At 43.7% G+C, this 20,998-nt stretch overlaps 1 protein-coding gene across 2 annotated transcripts in view; it reads left to right on the top strand.

The window, feature by feature from the left end:
• Positions 1-20,998, top strand: part of JMJD1C (jumonji domain containing 1C) — a 236,876-nt gene that overhangs the window by 153,494 nt on the left and 62,384 nt on the right. For both annotated transcript variants that reach the window (XM_053309757.1, XM_053309758.1), the window contains one exon: positions 16,544-16,649. In XM_053309757.1, the coding sequence (XP_053165732.1) occupies positions 16,544-16,649 (106 nt within the window). The remainder of the gene's footprint in view (positions 1-16,543; positions 16,650-20,998) is intronic.

Raw genomic sequence — 20,998 nt, 5'->3', positions numbered from 1 at the left:
TTTCATTCCAATTACCACCCATTGTTTATTGTTTTATGAGATTGTTAAACCATTGGCAGGTAAGATTTTTTTTAAAAAATGTACAGCACCTCACACATATTAAGCACTTCATAAACAATTAAGCAATGGCATTGTATTGTATTGGTAGGTTTTTCCAGGTGAAGACTCCAACCACTGGAAAAAGTGATCCTGCATTTACAGATACAGATACAGAAAAAGTGATACCCCTTTATTGCCCCAGTCACACTCTACACATTTAAGGTTTTCTTCTTGTCAATTTATTTTTTCCTCAACTGTTTCATTTCTTCTATAAAATCACTCTATTCCTTTTAATCTTGGGGGGAAATTAACTTACTTTTTTTTTTCCTTACTCCATTAACAGAAAACAGGGAGATATTTTTAACTGAGCTTTTAAATCTCTTTTAAAGAGTCTTTTTTTCTTTGCTATTCAGAGAAGAGTAAGAGCACTTTTTAGCATAGTACAAAATTTAGAGCATACTTTGCGTTTTAGAACATTGAATTCAGTTTTGGGAAGCACAGTTGATTTTCTGTTATGCTTCAGATAGGATTTTCTTTAATATATTATCATTGTTGTTGTTATTACATATGAAGAATGTCTTTCCCTCACCACCTCAGGCATTCAGCTAACCCCACGTGTAGAATTAAAGAATTGGGGCTTCCAAAGCAGAGGACGTGTCTTGCTTGCAGCAAGACTCAAGATCTCCTAGCCACCTTTCAGCACAGAAGCAGAAATAAGGTGTGAGCAGAACAAACCAAAACAGCAGCACTTAAACTATGAAATACAGAAAGGAAGAAAAATCAATGCTAGCCCTCACCCCTTGTCCTGCATTCTCTATACACACAGGAGAGGAGTTCAGCTTTGTCATAGACGAACTTCGCTGCGGAGAGCCACCCACGAAATATGGCATCTTGAAATACTTCAGATACTTATTTACTTATTGGGGTCACACAGCCTAGTAGAAACTGTACTCTCAGGAACTGTAATTTCCCAACTTTGACTTACTTCCCGCTTCTTGACTCCTTCCCTTCCCCTCGTTCGGTTGCTTCCCTCGCAAACCAAAAGCAATATCGCCACCTCCGTAAGCACAACCACACCAGGCTAATCTCCCATCTTCTCTCACAGCTCCTTCCCACTTCCCATCACTTTGCACACCGTCATGTCACTCTGCGCAGGCACCCTCGCCGCCTCTCACTCACCACCAGCCAGCGAGCGGGGGCAAGAGGCAGAGGTGGTTGGAAACATGACAGCAGATAGCTCAGGCGCCCCTAGAGCGAGGAAGGGATCAAAGGAACCAGGGCAACGAGGAAATCGAGTGTACAGTTTAGGAAGGGAATGACGGGGAAAAGGCACAGTGTGGGAGAGGGAGCAGCATGCGCCCTCCCAACATCGGCGTCGGTCTGCAATGCTGTCGTTGCTAACCGCATCACACCAGCCCTGCTTGGGGTTGTGATGGACAGCTCATTGAAAGTGTCGACTCAGTGTGCTCCAGCTGTGAAAAAGGCAAATTCCATGCTAGGGATCATTAGAAAGGGGATTGAAAATACAAATACTATTATAATGCGCTTATACAAATCTATGGTGCGGCCACATTTCAAGTACTGTGTGCAGTTCTGGTCACCGTATCTTAAGGAGCGCATTATAGATGTGGCAAAGGTGCAGAAGAAGGCAACCAAGATGATCAGGAGCCTTGAGCACCTTCCTTATGAGGCAAGGCTACAACATCTGGGGCTTTTTAGTCTGGAAAAGAGGTAACTACGGTGAGACATGATAGAGGTATATAAAAGTATGCATAAAGTAGAGAGAATGGACAGAGATTTTCTCCCTCTCTCACAACACCTGAACCAGGGGACATCCCATGTAACTTTAGGCCGGGAATTTTAGGACCAACGATAGAAAGTACTTTTCCATACAGCACATAATTAATCTATGGAATTCTGTGCCATGGGTTGTGATGATGGCCACTAGCTTCGATGGCTTTAAAGGGGGCTGAGACAAATACACGGAGGACAGGTCTATCAATGGCTACTAGTCTGAAGGCTATAGGCCACTTCCAGCCTCAGAGGCAAGATACCTCCAAATGCCAGTTGCAGGGAAGCAACAACAAGAGAGATGGCATGCCCTCAGCTCTTGCCTGTCGACTTCTCAGAGGAAGTTGGAAACCCATTGTGTGAAACAGGATGCTGGACTGGATGGGCCTTTTGCCTGATCCAGCAAGGCTGTTCTTAGTGGAAGAAAATGTTGTGTTAAAAAACCCTGCAAGGTTGAGTTACGGACTGCCTGTTCCTACTTGAACCCAGTGCATGTTTTTAGCAAAGGAGGCAAGATTCTGTTTAGTAGAGACTGCTAAGGATATAGCATAGTGCCTAAGCATACGAGCTGTGAGTCAGGAATTTAAGTTCCTTAGCCATGTTGCCTTCTGACTTTTAGAATCTCTTTTTGGAATATGGGGAGGAATTATATTGACCTACCTTACAAGATTGTAAGGCTTATTGAGAAGATTTGTGAAGTGCTTCAGCACTCTAAAGCACTATATAACAAGAGTTACCTTGAGAATTTTCTGTCTTCTATAGTGGCGCTATTTGTGCAGACTGTAAAAGACACTCCACCCACCGCCCCTCTGCTGTGTCTGTTCATTGAGTCTAAAGTTATTTTGTAATGCATATCTGCTATGAAACTTGCCATTGTTGTTCAGATTGCTTAAGCACTACATGAGTTGCCCACTAGAAGCTAAATCGATTGCCTGATTCTCCTTTGAAAAATGTGAAAATTCACCTCTGGAAATCTGTATGTTGGGTTTAATGTGTTGAGCTAGTGTCATATTGCTCTTAATACTCATAAAAGGGTTGAGCTAGTGTGTTGAGCTAGTGTCATATTGCTCTTAATACTCATAAAAGGGAACTAAGGATTCCTAGCTGATCTTACACCTTCTATCACCAAGAGCATGCCTGGCACTGATTGTTCCAACTTTGAACACCACTTCTCCCACCCTTCAGCAACATAATATAACTCTTGCAGAGTTGCCTGACAGTCCTCGGCAACCTTTAAAAACAAGTGTACCCCTTCTGTTGCAAACCTTCAACTCAGGTACCCCATATAATGGGACAAGTTTACATGTCATATTAATTTCAGTTGGAGCATTCAGTGCTAATTTTCTGAAGCCTGTGTCTGGCTGAAGGGGGAGGGGTGTAGGGGTATGCTGAGCTTCAGCATGTAGCCAGCCAGTGAGGAGCAGAGGAGGAGGGTCTTCACCCGCCTTACTCACCACTTCTGTAGTGGATATACAGGATTATTATTGTTGTTGTTTCGATTTCTATTCGATTTCTCAGCAATATACATTGCTGAGGATACATTGGCTTCAAGCTGATGATCCTCAAATGGGGAACAAATAGCTCATCTGCAGTGTGAGGAGAGAGGAGGGCTCTGAGTATTCTCTAGGAGCTCTTCAAGTACGTCTGGGGTACTTCTACCCCGTGTTGGGAACCCGTGCTCTAGAGTGCTGATTATTCCACCCAACAGGTTGTCCACGTCTTACTTAAAATCTGTTCTTCAAGGTAAATGTGCCAGCTTCCTAAAGATTCAGTTTTACTGTACTTTGTCAATTAGTAGCAACTGATATTCTTTCTTCATTGGTAAAATATTTTATTTCTGAAAGTAAATCATTTGCAGGGTGGTTGTAAGTGTTTGCTGATGTTCATCAAAGTAATTTATTTTCATCCAAAAGATCTCAGCTCAAACTCCTTCTAACTTCTGGTGGAAATTTGCTCCAGATGGAAGGGATTCAATTCAGCCCTGTACAATCACTAGAGTCGCTCAATGTGTTAGGTTCAAAACTACCGATACCATGATCCTCACCTTGTATCTTTTCTATGCTCAGTAAATTAGCAGGTGGCAAATTATTTCTTTGTTTTTTTGCATATTGATTTCTTGTTCCTGAGGTCATTGTAGTTCTTTGACATGGTCTCTGTGCTTTACATGAACGGGCTTTGCGCCTGCACAGAGACCACATCGGAGCTTCCAAGCTAGATAACTGCTTTTTGGCGGTCACCCCACCCCTTCGATATATAGGCGGCTGCGCTGGCTTCCCTCTCCAATTTTTTTCCGTCTGCGATCAAAGACACATCGTTGAGCTCTTCCTTGCTAGACGCTTCGCAAGTACTGCATTCTCCTTCCCTCTTTTTCTCCTCTTTTTAGTTCAGTACTTCCCTTCTTTAGTTTTTATTTCACCCCCAGACCCCCACATCGGATAACTCTTAGTTTGGTTTCCCACCTCGTTGTGGCGTTCGGGCCCGGCGTCCTGCGCATCCTTCACCTCCGCTTCTCTCCGTTTACCTTCTTCGGACTATGGCAAAGACTACAAAATTTAAGCAGTGTGGTCGCTGCAAATCCAAGATCCCTTTGACCAATGGCCACAAGCTCTGCCTTTTTTGTGAGCCCCATAAAGTTGGCTCTTGCATACACTGCGCGGCCTTTACCAAACAGGCGCGCAAGAATTGGGCCTCTCGACTTCGTTCTTGGCTTTGGGAACAGTCGTTCCAACCTATGGGCTCGGACAAACTGTCCACCCTGCAGGTTTCGTCCAATACCTCCCCTGCAGCCCGGGGCTTACAGCCCATTTCATCTCCTCCGGGAGTCTCGGCGACTACCCCCAAGGTGAATGTGCCTGTTGATTCCGTGGCTTGGGCTTTGACGTCGATACAGAGGAGCTCGGTGGCAGTGTCGATCTTGACAGCGGCTTTGATTGAACTGTGTTCTATCCAACCGTCCAAAAAGAAAAAGAGGAAAAAAGACCGTTGCACTTCTTCTGAACCTCCAACAAAAAAGCAGAAGTCGACGCACGATACCGAACGTTGATCCCGATCTCTACACACTGAAACTGTCCTAGATACTGAGGTTGCTTACGGCTCCAGCCCACATGATCCCGTGTATGAGTTTGACCACGACTCTCAGCCTGAGGAGCTTTCTCCAGAACAACCATGCCACTGGGCCAACCGGGACCTGGAAGCTGCTCTGGACGAGCGCTATGCCAGACAAGTTGAGGAAGAGGCTCACTACTGCTACACTCATCAGAAAGTTCGCCAACACCATCGGGCCTCCACGACTGTGGAGCCTCCCCTTCGAAGTTCTGCCTCCCCTAGCTCTTCTATACCAGCCTACCCGGCCTCGGCTTCGCTCCCAAACCCGCCTTCGGGACTGGCAACTTTGCCTCTCCCTCCCCGTACCACATCTCTTCTACCTCCACGGGTTCCACCAAGAAACTCGCCAGTGCAGGCAGCCACGGCTACTATTGCCCCCAACTCCAGGCAACGCCTCGGCTTCGGATTCGACCCCTTCAACCTCCGGTATCAACCGATTCGTCGGACCCGTCTTCAAACGAAGAGGGCCTGGAATCCTCCCTGTCCAATCAGCTATCTCTGGGCTCTTCACCTCCCTCTTTATTGCTGGACCCAAAACCCAGCTCTCCATCAGAGGACTTCCGTGTTTATACAGACTTTGTCTCACGCATGGCAGCTTCCCTCGGAGTCCAGCTTGCCCAGGGAGACAAATCTGAACCTTACTCTCTCTTTCAATTAATCAAGGAGGACGCCCGCCCATCGGTATCGTTACCGTTGAACCCATCCATTTTTAAAGTAGCCAAGACCTGTTGGATCAAGCCGTCTTCCGCAGACATCTAAACGGCTTGACTCCTTTTACAAGGTTCATGCCTCCACGGAACAGGATGATACCTTCTTAAAGCAACATCCTTCTACGAATTCGATTGTAGTCGAATCTTCCCTTTCTAAATTCAGGGGCTATTCCTCTTCCACCCCACCCGACAAGGAGGGAAAGAAACTAGACGTGTTTGGAAGATGTTTATACTCAATTGCTTCCCTTTTTTACTAGAATCACAAATTACCAAGCATACTATGCCAAGTATCAATCCTTTCTTTGGGACCATGTTGCTCCATTACCTTTCTGAAGAACAACAGGCCCCAGCCATGGTCTTCCTCCGGGAGGCCATGCAAGTCTCTAAACAAGAACTACACACAATTCGCCATTCCACGGAAGGGGCCGCTAAAGTAATGGCAACTTCCGCCGCCCTCCGCCGCCATGCCTGGCTTAGATCTTCCGGTCTCACGCCCGATGCCAGATCCAGAGTTGAGGATCTACCCTTCGATGGCTTCTCCCTATTTGGAGAGAAAACAGATGATACTCTTCAGAAAGTACAGAAACTGCATAATACAGCCTGTTCCATGGGCCACTCCACAACCCGCCACTATAAACCACAAAAATGGCAATGCCAACCATACTCCTCTAAACAACAATACTATCAGCCCCAGGACAAGTCCTTTCGCTCCAATAGATATCAACCTTACAGAAAGTGATCCAACTTCACTGGATCCAAGATGCAGCACCGATCCAAGGGGTCTCTGCTCCCAGCCAAAGGACAATGATTTACACCCTCTGCCCCGCTGGGGCACCAGGCTCTCCTCTTTCATCTCTGCTTGGGAGAATATCACCACGGACTCCTGGGCATTGACCATAATAAAGATGGGTTATGCTATAGAGTTTGCATCCACTCCTCCATACAATCCTCCATTATCCACTCCACCCACCCCGGCTCTCCTGCAGGAGGTCGACTCTCTACTTTCCAAATTTGCAATAGAACTGGTTCACAATCCACAAACCCCGGGATTCCACTCCTGATATGTCACTGTTCCCAAGCCGGATGGCTCCCTTCGCCCCATTCTGGATCTTCGGGAACTCAACTCCTACATCACCTACCGCAGATTCCATGTGGTCACGATTCCTACCATCATCTCCCTTCTGCAAAAGAACCAGTGGTTCGTCTCCATCGATTTCAAGGATGCATATTACCACATCACTATCAGACCTCAGCATCGTCGTTTCCTCTGCTTTCAAATAGCACACAACACTTATCAATTCCGTGCCCTCCTTTTCGGACTGGCATCTGCGCCCCGGGTGTTAACCAAATGCATGGCCCCGGTGGTGGCAGCCTTACAACAACAAAAATTCATATTTTTCCGTACCTTGACGATTGGCTCATGGTGGCTCACAACCCACAATCCCTCCTCAGAGACCTCCACATGGTCATCACCCTCCTCTCCAATCTGGGCCTGCAGGTGAACTACGACAAATCGAAGCTCACACTCTCCAAAACCATAGAATTTCTGGGAATCCTCTTCAACTCCATGCAATCCAAAATCTTCCTCCCTCAACACAGAACCCAGGCCATCCTGGACTTGTCGACCCACCTACTTGGCCACCCTACCCAATCAGCACAAATAGTGCAATGCCTGCTAGGACATATGGCCTCCACCACCCATGTCCTCCCTCATGCCAGACTACGAGCCAGAGTTCTCCAGCACTGGTTTCTTTCCATGTTCTCTCCTCACGAGGACTCCCTCGCCACCAAACTAACGCTGCCACCTTGGGTTCTGCACTCCCTTCTGTGGTGGACAGACATGAGCAACCTCACTGTCAGTTCCCCCTTCCACCCTCCCCATCCAGCCCTTCTACTCACCACGGATGTATCATTGGGTGCTCATGCCAACAATCACAACATCCACGGCATCTGGACCCCGGCCGAAGCCTCCCATAACTGGGCTCCCAGTTATCTCGAACTCTTAGCCATATTCAAAGCCTTGAAGCCTTTCTTCCCCTGATGCGAGGCTCCCACATCCTCGTTCAAATGGACAGTACTACCGCTAAAGCTTACCTGAACAGACAGGGTGGCACCTCTTCCACCCCCACTCCTGTTCCTGTCCATGGACCTATCGCTTCAGTGCATTCACCACAATATCACGCCCTTGGCGGTCTACATACAAGAACAAGACAATGTCATGGTGGACAGGCTAAGCAGGACTCAAACATCTCACTAATGGCAACTACATCCCTTCACGCTCTGCTCCCTCTTCCGCCATTGGTTCCTCCCAGAAATAGACCTCTTCACGTCAGAGGCAAATGCGCAATGCCACCAGTATTGTTCCAGGTCCAGGATGAGACCCAATTCCCTGGGGGACGCATTTGCCCTACCTTGGACGAACCGCTTCTTCTATGCCTTTGCTCCAATCCCTCTACTTCCTCGAGTTCTTCAGAGGATCTCCCAGGATCGCTCGCATTGTATCCTCATCACCCCATGGTGGCCTAGGCAGCCCTGGTTTCGCCAGCTCCTTCATCTATCCAACCATAGGTAATGTTTCTTTGATCCCATCACAGAAGACAAGTGGGATTACTTTGTGTTTTAGTGACAGAATCTGATGAAGCAGTTTTTTTTTTTTACGTTAACTTAGTAATATTCTGTAAACATGGAAAAAAATTATACACTAGGAAAAATACTTTCTAAGGGATTACTTTTTGTTTTGAAAATGAATCTCCAGTCCTAAAACATCTCCAGAGGAAGGAAGATTTCTTATAGGAATGTATGTGTACAAGCCAATGTCACTCTAATTTTCAAAGGGGGATCCAGGAAATTACAGGCCAGTCAGCTTAACTTTGGCGCCAGGTCAATTGCTGTGTAAAGCATACTTAAGGGCAAATTTGTTAAGCATATAGAAGAACAGGCCTTGTTGAAGGAGAACTAGCATGGCTTCTGCAATGGAAAGTCTTGCCTCACTAACCTTTTGGAGTTCTTTGAGAGTGTCAACAAGTGATCCGGTTGACATAGTATACTTGGACTTCCGAAAAGCTTTTGATAAAGTTCCCCACCAAAGATTCTTGAGTAAATGTAGCAGTCATGGAATAAGGGGACAGGTTCATGTGTGGATCAGTAACTGGTTGAAGGACAAGAAACAGAGTAGGATTAAATGGACAGTTTTCACAAACTGTAGGACGTGGGGTCCCCTAGGGACTGGTACTGGAACCTGTGCTCTTTAACTTGTTCATAAACGATCTAGATGTTGAGGTGACCAGCGAAGTGGCCAAATTTGCAGATGACACTAAACTATTTAGGGTAGTGAAATCCATAACGGATTGTGAGGAACTCCAAAAAGATCTCTCCAGACTGGGGGACAAAATGGTAAATGCGGTTCAGTGTAAGCGCATGTAAAGTGATACATATTGGGGCAAAAAACACCAATTTCACATATACGCTGATGGGATCTGAGCTGTCGGTGACTGACAAGGAGAGATATCTTGGGGTTGTGGTGGACAGTTCATTGAAAATGTCATCTCAGTGTGCGGCGGCTGTGAAAAAAGCTATTTCCATACTAGGAATAGTTAGGAGGGAGATTGAAAATAAAAGTGCTAATATTATAATGCCCTTATACAAATCTATGGTGTGGCCACATCTGGAGTACTGCGTACAGCTTTGGTCACTGTATCTTAAGAAGGATATTGTAGAACCAGAAAAGGTGCAGAAGAGAGCAACCAAAATGACCAGGGACCTGGAGCACCTTCCTTATGAGGCTAGGCTACAGCATCTGGGGCTCTTTACCTTGGAAAAGAGGCGACTAAGGGGAGACATGACCAAAGTGTATAAAATGATGCATGGAGTGGAGAGAGTAGACAGAGAGAAACTTTTCTCCCTCTCTCACAACACTAGAACCAGGGGTCACCCCATGAAACTGATGGTTGAGAAATTTAGGACTGACAGGCGGAAGTACTTTTTCACACAGCACATAATTAATGTATGGAATTCCTTACCATGGGATGTGGTGATGGCTACCAGCTTGGATGGCTTTAAAAGGGGCATAGACAGATTCATGGAGGACAGGTCTGTCAATGGTTACTAGTCTGATGGCTGTGGGTCATCTCCAGTTTCAGAGGCACCATACCTGTCAATAACAGTTGCAGGGGAGCAACAGCAAGAGAGAGGGCATGCACATACCTCTTGCCTGTGGGCTCCCCAGAGGTATTTGGTGGGCCACTGTGTGAAACATGATGCTGGACTAGATGGGCCTTGTGCCTGATCCAGCAGGGCTGTTATTATGTTTTTAAGTTTACTTGCATCAGACTTTAAAAAAAAGTTTTTAAAAGCATATTCAGGGTCAAACTACATATGAACAAGAGATCCATGATCTGATCTCCCAACATCAGTTTTAAAGCAGAAAGGTAGAGAGCATGGGGAAACATTTTCAGGGTGATAGCATATTTGTCAATTTCCCAAGCAGAACCACCTTCCCACACAGTTCTCAATAGCTTTGTTATGAGCACACAGGCACAATACAGGTACCCATCTTTTGTCTCCAACAGGACTGACAGCAGCTTTGTGGTGGGGATGGGATGGGGGGGGAGAATTTGATCAAAGAAATAGAATACCACTTCCCCAATGGTGCTACCCTGAATCAATTTTCTTCCACTTCCCATGGCTCCTTCTAAGCTTGTGGCAAGGGGATGTCTCAAAATCTGATGAATCTTCCACTTAACAAGTGCTTTGACCCTGACAACCCACTGCAATTTGGGCAAATGGTGCTATTCTATGTGATCAACATAGGCCATGGAAATACTCCTCCCACATACTCCTTGCACTACTGCTACTAACTATAGTGGCCAAGATGCAAAGAACCATGGGCTTAAGGGGGCTTTAGATCTGTGCTTCTTGAACAGCCCATTTTCCACAAGAGAAACTGCTTTTGAAAGTTACCTGAAAGTTCACTTTGAAAGTTGACCCAATGGGTCAACTGTTCAAAGGAGTCAAAAATTCCCTTGGGCTGGTGCAAAGTCCCTTGCATAACTAGAAACAGCCAACGCTGCTTTTGTACATGTACGTCCCTAAGTGAATCAACACTGGTGGTATAGATCAACAGGTTTAATTACTGTAGAACTGTATAGCTAGTAATACTCTCTGAGAATCTTGTAAGCCAGTACAGAATTCCATGAAAACTTGAAACATGATGCTCTTTACCCAAGAGAACATTCAGATTTAAAATCCATATAAAAATTAGGGACAAATAACTAGAGATACATTATCATCTCTGGTTGCAAATTAAATCAGTGAATCCAAAACCCATTGAAAGGCAACAAATAAATGCTCCCCAAAGATCCATAAAAGCAAGAAAGTGTCCCACCCCATCTTTACCTCCCAAGACGGACTGTATGCTATCTCAAACTGCTTTGCTCTGCCATACTCCTTGTGGCAAGCCCTCATTCCGTCATCCACTTCCCAGCCACTGGTCCCAGTTACAAAGGGGGTAGAACAAGCTCCCTGTTGAAGTCAAAGGACTTGTCAAAGCACCATATCTCCCATCTTCCAGCTGCAGTCTCCCACTAAGCATGAATTAGTGATCCTGTTTTAAATGGCAAGAGGGGACAGACAAAATAGAGATTTTTTTTGAAAGGGGAAGCAAGACAACCTGACTGTAATAGCATACCTAAGCAAAGGGGAGACAGACTGACAGAACACACAGAAGGAAGAATTGCCTAGACGGAAAAAGAAATTGAAGAAAAATTGCACTGCTCTGTCATGTCTCCTAGGGATGTGCACAGATCAATTTGGCGTGTCCAGTAGGGACGTGCTGAATTGATTATGTGCAGCTCGCTGAATTGTTTTGGTGGGACAGGGAGCAGTACCTTTTAAAACATGAGTAAAACAGGTTCTTACTTGCTTCTCCACCATGCTACCTCTTTTCTGAATGTGGTGCTGCACCACTCAGAAGTCCACACGCAGCCGTGGGGCTTCACCCAGTAGCCTGTGTGTGGCGGCAAGACGCACATGGCCACCACTCATGCGCAGCAGCCATGTGTGTGGTCAGCAACACCATGCTGACCACACACGTAGTCACCAACTGCGTGCAGACTTCTGAATGGTGCAGCTCCATGCCCAGAAAAACAGAGGGGCAGTGGAGGGGCAGGTAAGGACCCACTTTACTCATACTTAAAAGTACTGCTCTCCACCTCACCAAAATGATTCAGCAGGCTGTGCTGAATTGATTCAGCGTGTCCCTACTGGACACATTGGAATCGATTTGTGCACATCCCTGGTTGACAGAGCAACCATTCATTCACATGTCTGCCCTGTAAATGTATGAAGTGGGAATCTGTTCTTTACATGAAAAGGAGTACATGGGGGAAGAGAGCAAAACATGCACCTCTCACTTTACTTCCTTGTACTCTATTTCTTTAAACAGTTTCCTCCTAGCCCAGTTCACTTTCAGTACTAGAGCTAGGCTTGGGAACAAACTGCTGACAGCACTGGAGTGCAGCAAGGAATTAACAGGTTCTGTTCTCCTCCCCTGTGGTCTTTTCAGCTGGATTTCAACCCCTGCCCCCGCAATAAATAAATAAATCTCTGCTTTATGTATTGGATAAAATGTATGGATAAAATTTACATGGCTGCCCTCCATGCCTACTATGGCTCCCAGTTTTTGTAACTGAGCAAGAGTTAATATTTTGAAATTTGGTATCTTTTCCTCAGTAGTCTAGAGGTCTTCAAGACTATATTATGCTTTCTCTAGAAAAATATGGCTGTGTAGCAGGCCAAGCAGGTTGGTAGGTACAATTTCATCCAATCTCCTTATGCAAATTTGTTAAGAAAAACGAGTTACAGATCCACCACTGTCCTCCATGCTGCTGTTTGTTTTGCTACAGTATTGAATGTTCTTGTATGCACTGTTGTAATATAAAGAGCTATGTATGTATGTACATATGTATGCAACCAACCAGCCAACCATCCTAGAATGGAATGGCTCAGGGCAGTTTACATGAAAAATTCAAACCACTTAGAATATTTACAAAAAAAAAAAAAAAAAAAAGCAGCTAATACAATAACATAAAGTTCATTTTAAAACTAGTTAAATATTATTAAAAGCCAGGCTGAAAAGATGAGTCTTCATTAGAAACGCTATTCAGCTGTCCAAATTGCGGGCACCTCCCTTTAAATTCGAGGGCTTTCACAGCCCCTTTAAAGCAGAGGAGAGCAAGTCCATAACTGCTCCTCCTGCACTCACTGCCACCATCCCAGCGCTCCCCCCAGCTATGCCCACACACCAGTGGAGTGTCTCCCAGCTGCCCCTGCCCAGCACTGGCATGCACATGACCTCTGTGCATGCCATATGTGTGCCAGCACTGTGCAGAGGCAGCTGGGAGATGCCGTGGCAGTTCACAGGCATAGCTGGGAGGAGTACTGGGATGGTGGTGAGTGGAGGAGGAGCAGGAACGGACCTCCTCCACTCTGCTTTATAGGGGCTGTGAAAGCCCTTGAATTTAAAGGGAGGTGACCGTGATTCGGACAGTTGAATTGTGTTTCGGCACATCCCTGGCCTTTATGGCTCTCTTTGAGACCCCAAATGATAAGCCTCATATACCCATGAGGAGCATGTTTATGCCTCCATATGTAATGTTTCCTTGCATTTCCTGAGTGCAATGTCGCTTTGGCCTAGTTATTGTTGACCACTTAGAATAATTCTGTTTGAAAATTACAGTTGGTAATAACTTTGAGTGGTTTAAGTAGATAAGGTTCACTAAGGCAATTATTTAAAAGAAGATATTTAAAAGAAGAAAATCTGAATTTAAAAGTTAGGGAGTATATCTTTTTGTCTTGATGTAGGGTTTGTCTCAGTATTAAACAGTTTATTAAGGTATATGTACCTCCTTTGTGATTTTTAAAATCTTTATATGACCACCTCCACTCCAACCCATTGTTAATCTTCACATTTTGTACTTTCTCACTCATGTATATTGTGAGTTTTACATCATGAGCCTTGTACTGATAGGGATTAGATTTGTTAATGTAAAATTATAAAACTTGAGTCGTTTTATAGGAATAGGGCAGACTATACATGTAGAAAAATTTGAAATGAACTCCTGATAGTGGATATTTGCATAGGATTTTTAAGATACTGGTTTTGTCTGTATAAGATACTTGAAAATACATTGCTCATTTACATTTCTTAAAATATCTGTCTTCTAATGTCCAGTGTGGACATATTGCTCCCCAAACACTTGCTGTGGTCTGGTGACTGATATCTGGTACACACTGATGATATACAGTACTTGCTTCTCATTCTCCACCCTCATCTCCTGGGTTGCCACTTCACCTACCCATTATTAATCACGAATAAGAATGCTTCTAAATCAGGCCTGCTCAACTTGGGCCCTCCAGCTGTTTTTGAACTACAGCTCCCATAATACCCAGCCACAGTGGCCAATAACCAGGAATTATGGGAATTGTAGGCCAACATCTGCAGGAGGGCCAAAGTTGAGCAGCCCTGTTCTAAATCCTGATTAAACAAAACCTGCATCTAAATCAGACCTGCTCAATTTAGATACACACCGCCCCCCGCTGTTTTTGGACTATAGCTGTAATCCCCAGCCACCATGGCCAATAGCCAGGGATTATGGGAATTGTAGGCCAACATCTGCAGGAGGGCCAATTTTGAGCAGCCATAAATAATAAAAATCAGAGTTCCAGACACTCTTTTCCAGTCCATGACACAAGTACACAAACATTCCAAATTTTTCAAAAGTCCACAATCCATCCACACAATATATTGCACAACACAAATAATGTGAACAGTTATAGCTATATAATTTAGACAGTGTCAAGGTTTTTGAATTTTTTGGTACTGGAATTTGTTGTGTTAGAGCAACATTTCAGGTTCTATTTATATGTAATTTACAGTGTGTTAGAAATTATAAGGTTATGATAAATTTTGATAGTATGCTTGTTTATTGGGCAGCATTAGCAAATTTGAAGTCTTGTTGCAATGGTGGTAATAAAAGGGCTTTGCACAATGTTATTATTGGCCTGCTTCCTGATCCAGGTCATACTCACATTGTGCTAACGATGCAGGGGGTGCTTTGGATTGCATTGTGCCAATAATCATCAGCTTGATTCTTTGGAGGGGAGCGCTTATCTTTATTGAAGGCTCTTTTTTCTGAAGAAATTTGCCTTCACAGCTGCAGTGAGTTTCAAAATGGCACCTTACTTTTTGTGGTCTTGCCCTAGAATTATTGGGGGCCGGGATGGGGGTGGGGGAATGGCTGTGCCCTGTAACTATAGGTCCTTTTCCTGATGAATTTCTGAGGGGAAATGGTCATTTCCCACCGTTGCAGGGCATGGTCATTTCCCACTCAGTAGTGCACCAGGAAAAGGATGCAACATCATGACGTTGCTTCTTTTTGATGCACTCTAGGGTAAGACTACGGAAAGAAAAGCAGTGTTTTGAAATGCCACCACTGCAGCTGCCCAGAAGGGCAGCTAAAAATCTGGATCCATCAGTAAAGGTAAGCGCCTCCCTGCAACTGATGCATCAAGCCAGTACTGAGTATTGGCTTAATGCTATCCAGAACACCTTCTGCCTTGTTAGCATGCTACAAGAATGGCCTGGATTGGAATTGGACCCACAATAGGGTTCATGCACAGCCCTTTTAATTGGCAATCTACTACTACTACTATGAATATTTACACTCTTCAACCAAAAGTTCACAAAGCCATTTACAAAGACACATACATCGATAAAATGGTCTTCCATCACCAAAGGGATCACAATCTAAAAAGAAACACAAGGCAGATACCAGCAACAGCCACTGGAGGGATGCTTTGCTGGAACTGGATAGGGCCAGTTGGTCTTCCTCTGCTAAATATAAGAGAATCACCACTTTAAAAGGTGTTTCTTTTCTCAGTCAGCATGGGTTACTAATCTAGAGAATGTTGGATTCAAAAAGCATTTTGATATTTTAAAGTGGTATGTTTTGAGCTGTGGAAACTTTTATGGACTTGCATGAAGTTTTAAAATCTCTATAGAATTAAAAACATATTGGTTCTGGATCCCTCAAACTTAGGGGAAAGCTACCTAAACAGTAGGGCAACTTCAACACTGATTGATTGACACCTTAAAACACACCTTTTTCAGGAGGCTTTTTAATGCTCCATTATTAATCTTTTTGTTAGGTTCTTTAGCTTTTATAATTTTCAGTTTTAATTTGAACCTAATGATTGTTGTTTTTAATCTGACAACTTTTTTTCTCTTTTTCTTTTCTTGTTTAATTTAGTTAACTTTATTACTTTTATTGTATCTTGTGTATTTTATTGTTGTGAGCCACCCCGAGCAGTAGTGCACTGGAGGGGTGGGGCATACATATTTTAAATAAATAAATAAATTGATTGATTGATTGATGGATCAATCAGTCAGTCAACTAATCATGTTTATTTACCACCCAAGACTTATGTCTCTAGGTGGTTTACAATAAAAACAATACAAATTAAAACACCAAAATAACATTAACACAATTAAAATTTAACATAATGTTAAAACCGATAAAAACAGTAAATCTGATTAAAAGCCTGGGTGAACAAATGTCTCTTGCCTGCCTTTTAAAAAGTTGTCAGAGATTGGAAGGCTGTGGTTTCAACAGGGAACGCATTCCAAAACCTCGGGGCAGCAACGGAGAAGCCTATCCCTGAGTAGCCACCAGAGGAGCCAGTGGCGACTGCTGATGGACCTCTCCAGATGATATATCACTTATCTGAAATTGTGTTTCTTTAGAATACAGTGTTTTTATCAGATAATTGGATTTCAAGAAATAAACTTCATAAAATGTTGACTGTGAATAACATAGGGTTCTTCTTAATTTCTGCTTTAGGACGACGTAGACAGTTTAAACCCAGTTCTCAGGGACAACCCACAGCTTCAGGAAGAAGTAAAAATCTGGGTAAAGGAACAAAAGGTGCAAGAGATTTTTATGCAAGGTAATTTACAGAAATATTTTGCTTTCAACCAGTTGGACCCCTTGAAAATTTTGCACTGAAACATGATGGATATAAATAGAAATCTAGATTTGTATTCAGAAGTTACTATATGGATGAATGTATGTTCACATTTTTGAATCTCTAATTTCAACCCTATAGTTCAATTGGTTGCATAACGTTCTGCATAATGTTTTGAAAGTGGGGAAACTTTCAGAATGCAGGTGCACATGTAATTACATTGATTGTGAATGATTTTCTGTCACTTTTACCACCATTTTTTTTCTTTTTGACAGTATTTTAAAAAGCAGTTTGCACTTCAGCACTGGGGGCTGATACAAGTAAAACACTGAGTGCAGAAGTCCTGGGCTTCCTCTGAATTGCTAATCTCATGCATTAAAAGTAATAGAACTTTATGCATTGTAAATAAGGGCATATTCTCCAGGCTGACACAGAGTTTTGGAAAAGCACATTCTGCAGAGCTTTTTCAGTGGATTTGAGTCCCATAATAGGAACAAAAGACAAGTCCTGTTGGATCATACCAAAGGCGCTTCTAGTCCAGCATCCTGTTTGTCACAGGCCAGCCAGATGGTACCAGGAAGCCCATCAGCAAGGCATGAATGGCCCCAAACAGCAATCCACACTGCACATGCACTGATAGCCTTTCAATCTGTATGGATCAGTGCATGCAGTTGCCAGTGCTAGTGACAAAGTTTGTGCCACCTGAGGTGCAGTGTTATTGTGGTCTACATTTTCATCAGATTTCTCCTACTCTTTTGGGGTCAGTGCAATAGCAAAATAGTGGGAGTATGGGAAAGAAACTCAAGGGCAAAAATGTCTGAAATTTAAAATATAGTAAGATTTTCCCTCTAGGAATACTGATGAATTAATTACTTAATGGTAATGTCCATGTTTTCCCCCAAACCAGTTAACACTTTAGCCAGCACCAAAATTTAGGATATAATTTATTTGTATAGCTCACTTCTATAGTTTTTCTCTGTATGTCTTTTCTTTGTAATTGCTTTTACAAAGCAAGTTCTTGGGTTTTTTCCCCCTCTGTAGTATTTTTCTTTGTATTGCTCATCCAGACTAGTAAGTCATGACTAAGTACCACCAGAAACAATGAAAGAAAGTAGTAATGACTAACTTGTTCCATAATTTCAATGGTACTCATTTAAATTTAGTAAGTTTGGGTTTTTTTAAAGGTTCCTTTTTAAACAGTGTCAAAATTCCTAGTTTTTTATTTTGTCACCTTCCATCTAATTATACCCCACCTGGCAGTTCTGTGGTAACATGATTTCTGAATCACTCTTTCTTTTCGCATTTTCTTTTCACCCATGCTGCCAAAACCAATGTTTAGGTCTTGCATTAACCATTCTTTCTTACTGCATTTGATCTTATGGCTCCATTGGTAGTGATTGTAATCATCTAGTAGTAATCATAGCCCTTGACATTCAAAGTAGGTTGCAGACATTATCTCACTTATCCTCCTGTCATTTCCAGTTTGTAAATCACTACAGTTCCCATTTTAGAGAATGTGGACCACAAAATAGTTTAGTTAATGCTTTCATGACTGTGGTTAGATGTGGATTCAGGTGTAGTGCATTAGCCACTACACTATGCTAGTTGTGTACAGCATGGTATGGGTGGTGAGGTACATATGTCTATCTCTTTGATCTATAAAATGTCCTTTTAATTTTGACATTTTTAAAATTATCAAGTATTTAATTAGGTTATGAGCTCTTTGATGTCAGAAGTCTTTGCATTTGAAAAAAATTGCTGTAAGCCATTCAGAAACCATGCAATACAATGAGATATAAATCTAATTAATAGAAATAAATAATAAACCATGCTGTGTATAAAGTAGTTTTCCACCATATGGTTTATGAACAGTGTTCTCATAGACTGCAAGACGACTACCAGTACAGGTGGGCCTCATTCTCAACTGAAGCCTTGGACAGTGAAACCATGGATAACGAGTCATTGAGTAAATGGAGATTGGGGGGTTAGGTTCCTGGAGGACAAAAAGCCCTCCGCCCCCCAGCTAAAAACCCTGAATTGGGTCAACTTTCTGTAAAACATTTTGGGATTTAAAAACAAACAAGCAGAAGAGTCACAAAATGGCTCCTTTAAGCAAAATAGTGGCCGAAAATTACCTCAGAGGTCATTTCCATCCACCTAGGATCTGCAAATCTTAGCCCTTTGTTTTCCCACATATACCGATGTCGGGAGCACATGGCCCAACTGGGGGATCTGTGAAACTGTGAGTGCCAGGGATGCAAATGACAAGGTCCACCTGTAGTTGATCTATGCCTTGTTTTTAGAATCATCCCTTAGTAATGCAAGTATTTGTTTTTGTTGCTCATCACAATTTCAAGAACAATTTTTAATAACCCAGTTACCAATTTAAGTATGCACATTTTGCCAACACCTGCAGTTTTGGCATTTGTCACCAGAGTGGTTTAGAATGAATTTAGTTCAAATTTTAAATCTTTATCCCACCAGAATTTAGCTTTTAGCTCCAGTCCTGCCAGCAATACTGCCCTTCATCACCTATTCTCCTCCCCTTCGTTGTGCTTCTCTAATTCAAGGAGGACATCTCACAAACTTACTCTTGAAATCCTCTGTTTCCATTTTGCTTGTTTTACAGCATATTATTTTGCATTACAGCAGGAAAACATAATACATTGCACAATAGCTTGCCAGTAGGCTGATAATGATAGTCGTGTGCATGGTTCGGAGGCCCATTGTCAAGGCCTCCGAACCGGTCCGGAATTCCGGGGGTTCAGTTCGCCCCGGGGGGGGGAGTGTGTGTCCTTAAGGGGGGTGGTGGTAGTACTTACCGCCCCCGCCACTCTTCCCCACCCCTGCCCCCATCATTGTCCTTGCGAGCTGAAAAGCAGGAAGAGCTGGTGGCACGCATGCGCCCTTCACGGTGTGCGTGTGCCAGCAGCGGAGACGAGCGTGCGCGCCGCGAAGCTCACATGCGCGCCACCAGCTCTTCCTGCTTTTCAGCTCGCAAGGGCAACGACGGGGGCAGGGGCTGCAGGGAGGAACTCTGCCGCCCCAAGAACGTTTGGAAAAGCGCCAGCGCCGGAGGGGGAAGAGCAGCGGGGGGGGGAGTACTACCACCCCCTAAAGCTACACACACACTCCGTGCCGAACTGCCCCGCCGCAGTTCTGTGCACATCCCTAGATGATTAGTTCAATGATGTTTTTTTGTATTTGTATCACTTTTTTTTTGCCAAAAGGATTGAGATATTTGTATATTCCAGCTATGAATAATATAGGGAATAATCTAGCAAAGGTTAAGCAGTATTGCACTAATTGTTTTCCTGTCGGATGTTGTGCCTGTCCCAAGCATTTCCTGCACAGGTTGAGTTTTCCTCATTAAAAACTTGCTCCAAGTTCGTGATGCTAGCTGCTGCCTTACCCCAAGCCTAGAGCAGGAGGAAAAAAAGAAGTTTCAGATCCACTAAAGAACCTTTGGGAGGTTGCTCCCTCAGAAGGATACGTGCTATCCCTTTTTCTATTTTCATATATTTGAAGATGGTTTCCAGATCTCAGGTTCCTAAATACTGTTGTGGAAGTGAAACAAAATATCTCAAGAAGAGGCACTTGACATCATGGTGGTTTGGAAGTACTGATTGTGTGGGGGCTCTCTCTTTATACCCATCTTCCTGGAAATTATTATGCTAATACATTTGCACAAGCAATGATCACTAAAAAATCGTCTTCGCGCCTGGCTTGTGAGTGCCCAGCATATCAGCATGCTAGTAGTTTGCAGAAGCATTAGAACTGATGAAGATCGCAGATACCTGGAAGCATTGTGACTCGGTAGTATGGTATAGGTTCTTCTCTTCTCTGTGTTTAAAAACAAAACACCACAGTGCACAGATCGGAGGAGTTTGCCAGGAGAGCATTGGCCTGAGAGACAGCAGCTGAGCTACGAGGCTTTGAACCCCATATGGGAAGTGCCAGGAGGAGGCCTCTCCACTGCTCTTCTCCTGTGCCTCTGCTGCTTTCTTCTACCCAGTTGCTTATCCACAAATGGAAATACCTCACCTCTGGGAAACATTCCCATGTTTGAGGGGAGGAAAATGGGAGAAGGCAACAGTGGTTATAAGAGGCGTGCAGAGCTACTGCTCTTTCTTGCCTCTCCCCTTGAGTAATAGAATCCCACCACCTGAATGAAGCAGGGGGAGGTACACTGCATTAAAAAAACACTACGTCATGGTGAGTACAATTTGTGATGCAAGTAAGTTTGTTGTTATAACATAAAACAATTACTTAAGCCATAATTTATTTCTAGCTGTTCCTGAAGAATTCATTATTTCTGAATACTTAGCAGA

The sequence above is a fragment of the Hemicordylus capensis genome, chromosome 3 (assembly GCF_027244095.1).
Source record: "Hemicordylus capensis ecotype Gifberg chromosome 3, rHemCap1.1.pri, whole genome shotgun sequence".
NCBI classification, from domain to species: Eukaryota; Metazoa; Chordata; class Lepidosauria; order Squamata; family Cordylidae; genus Hemicordylus; species Hemicordylus capensis.
This window is presented reverse-complemented; position numbering and strand designations above follow the sequence as displayed.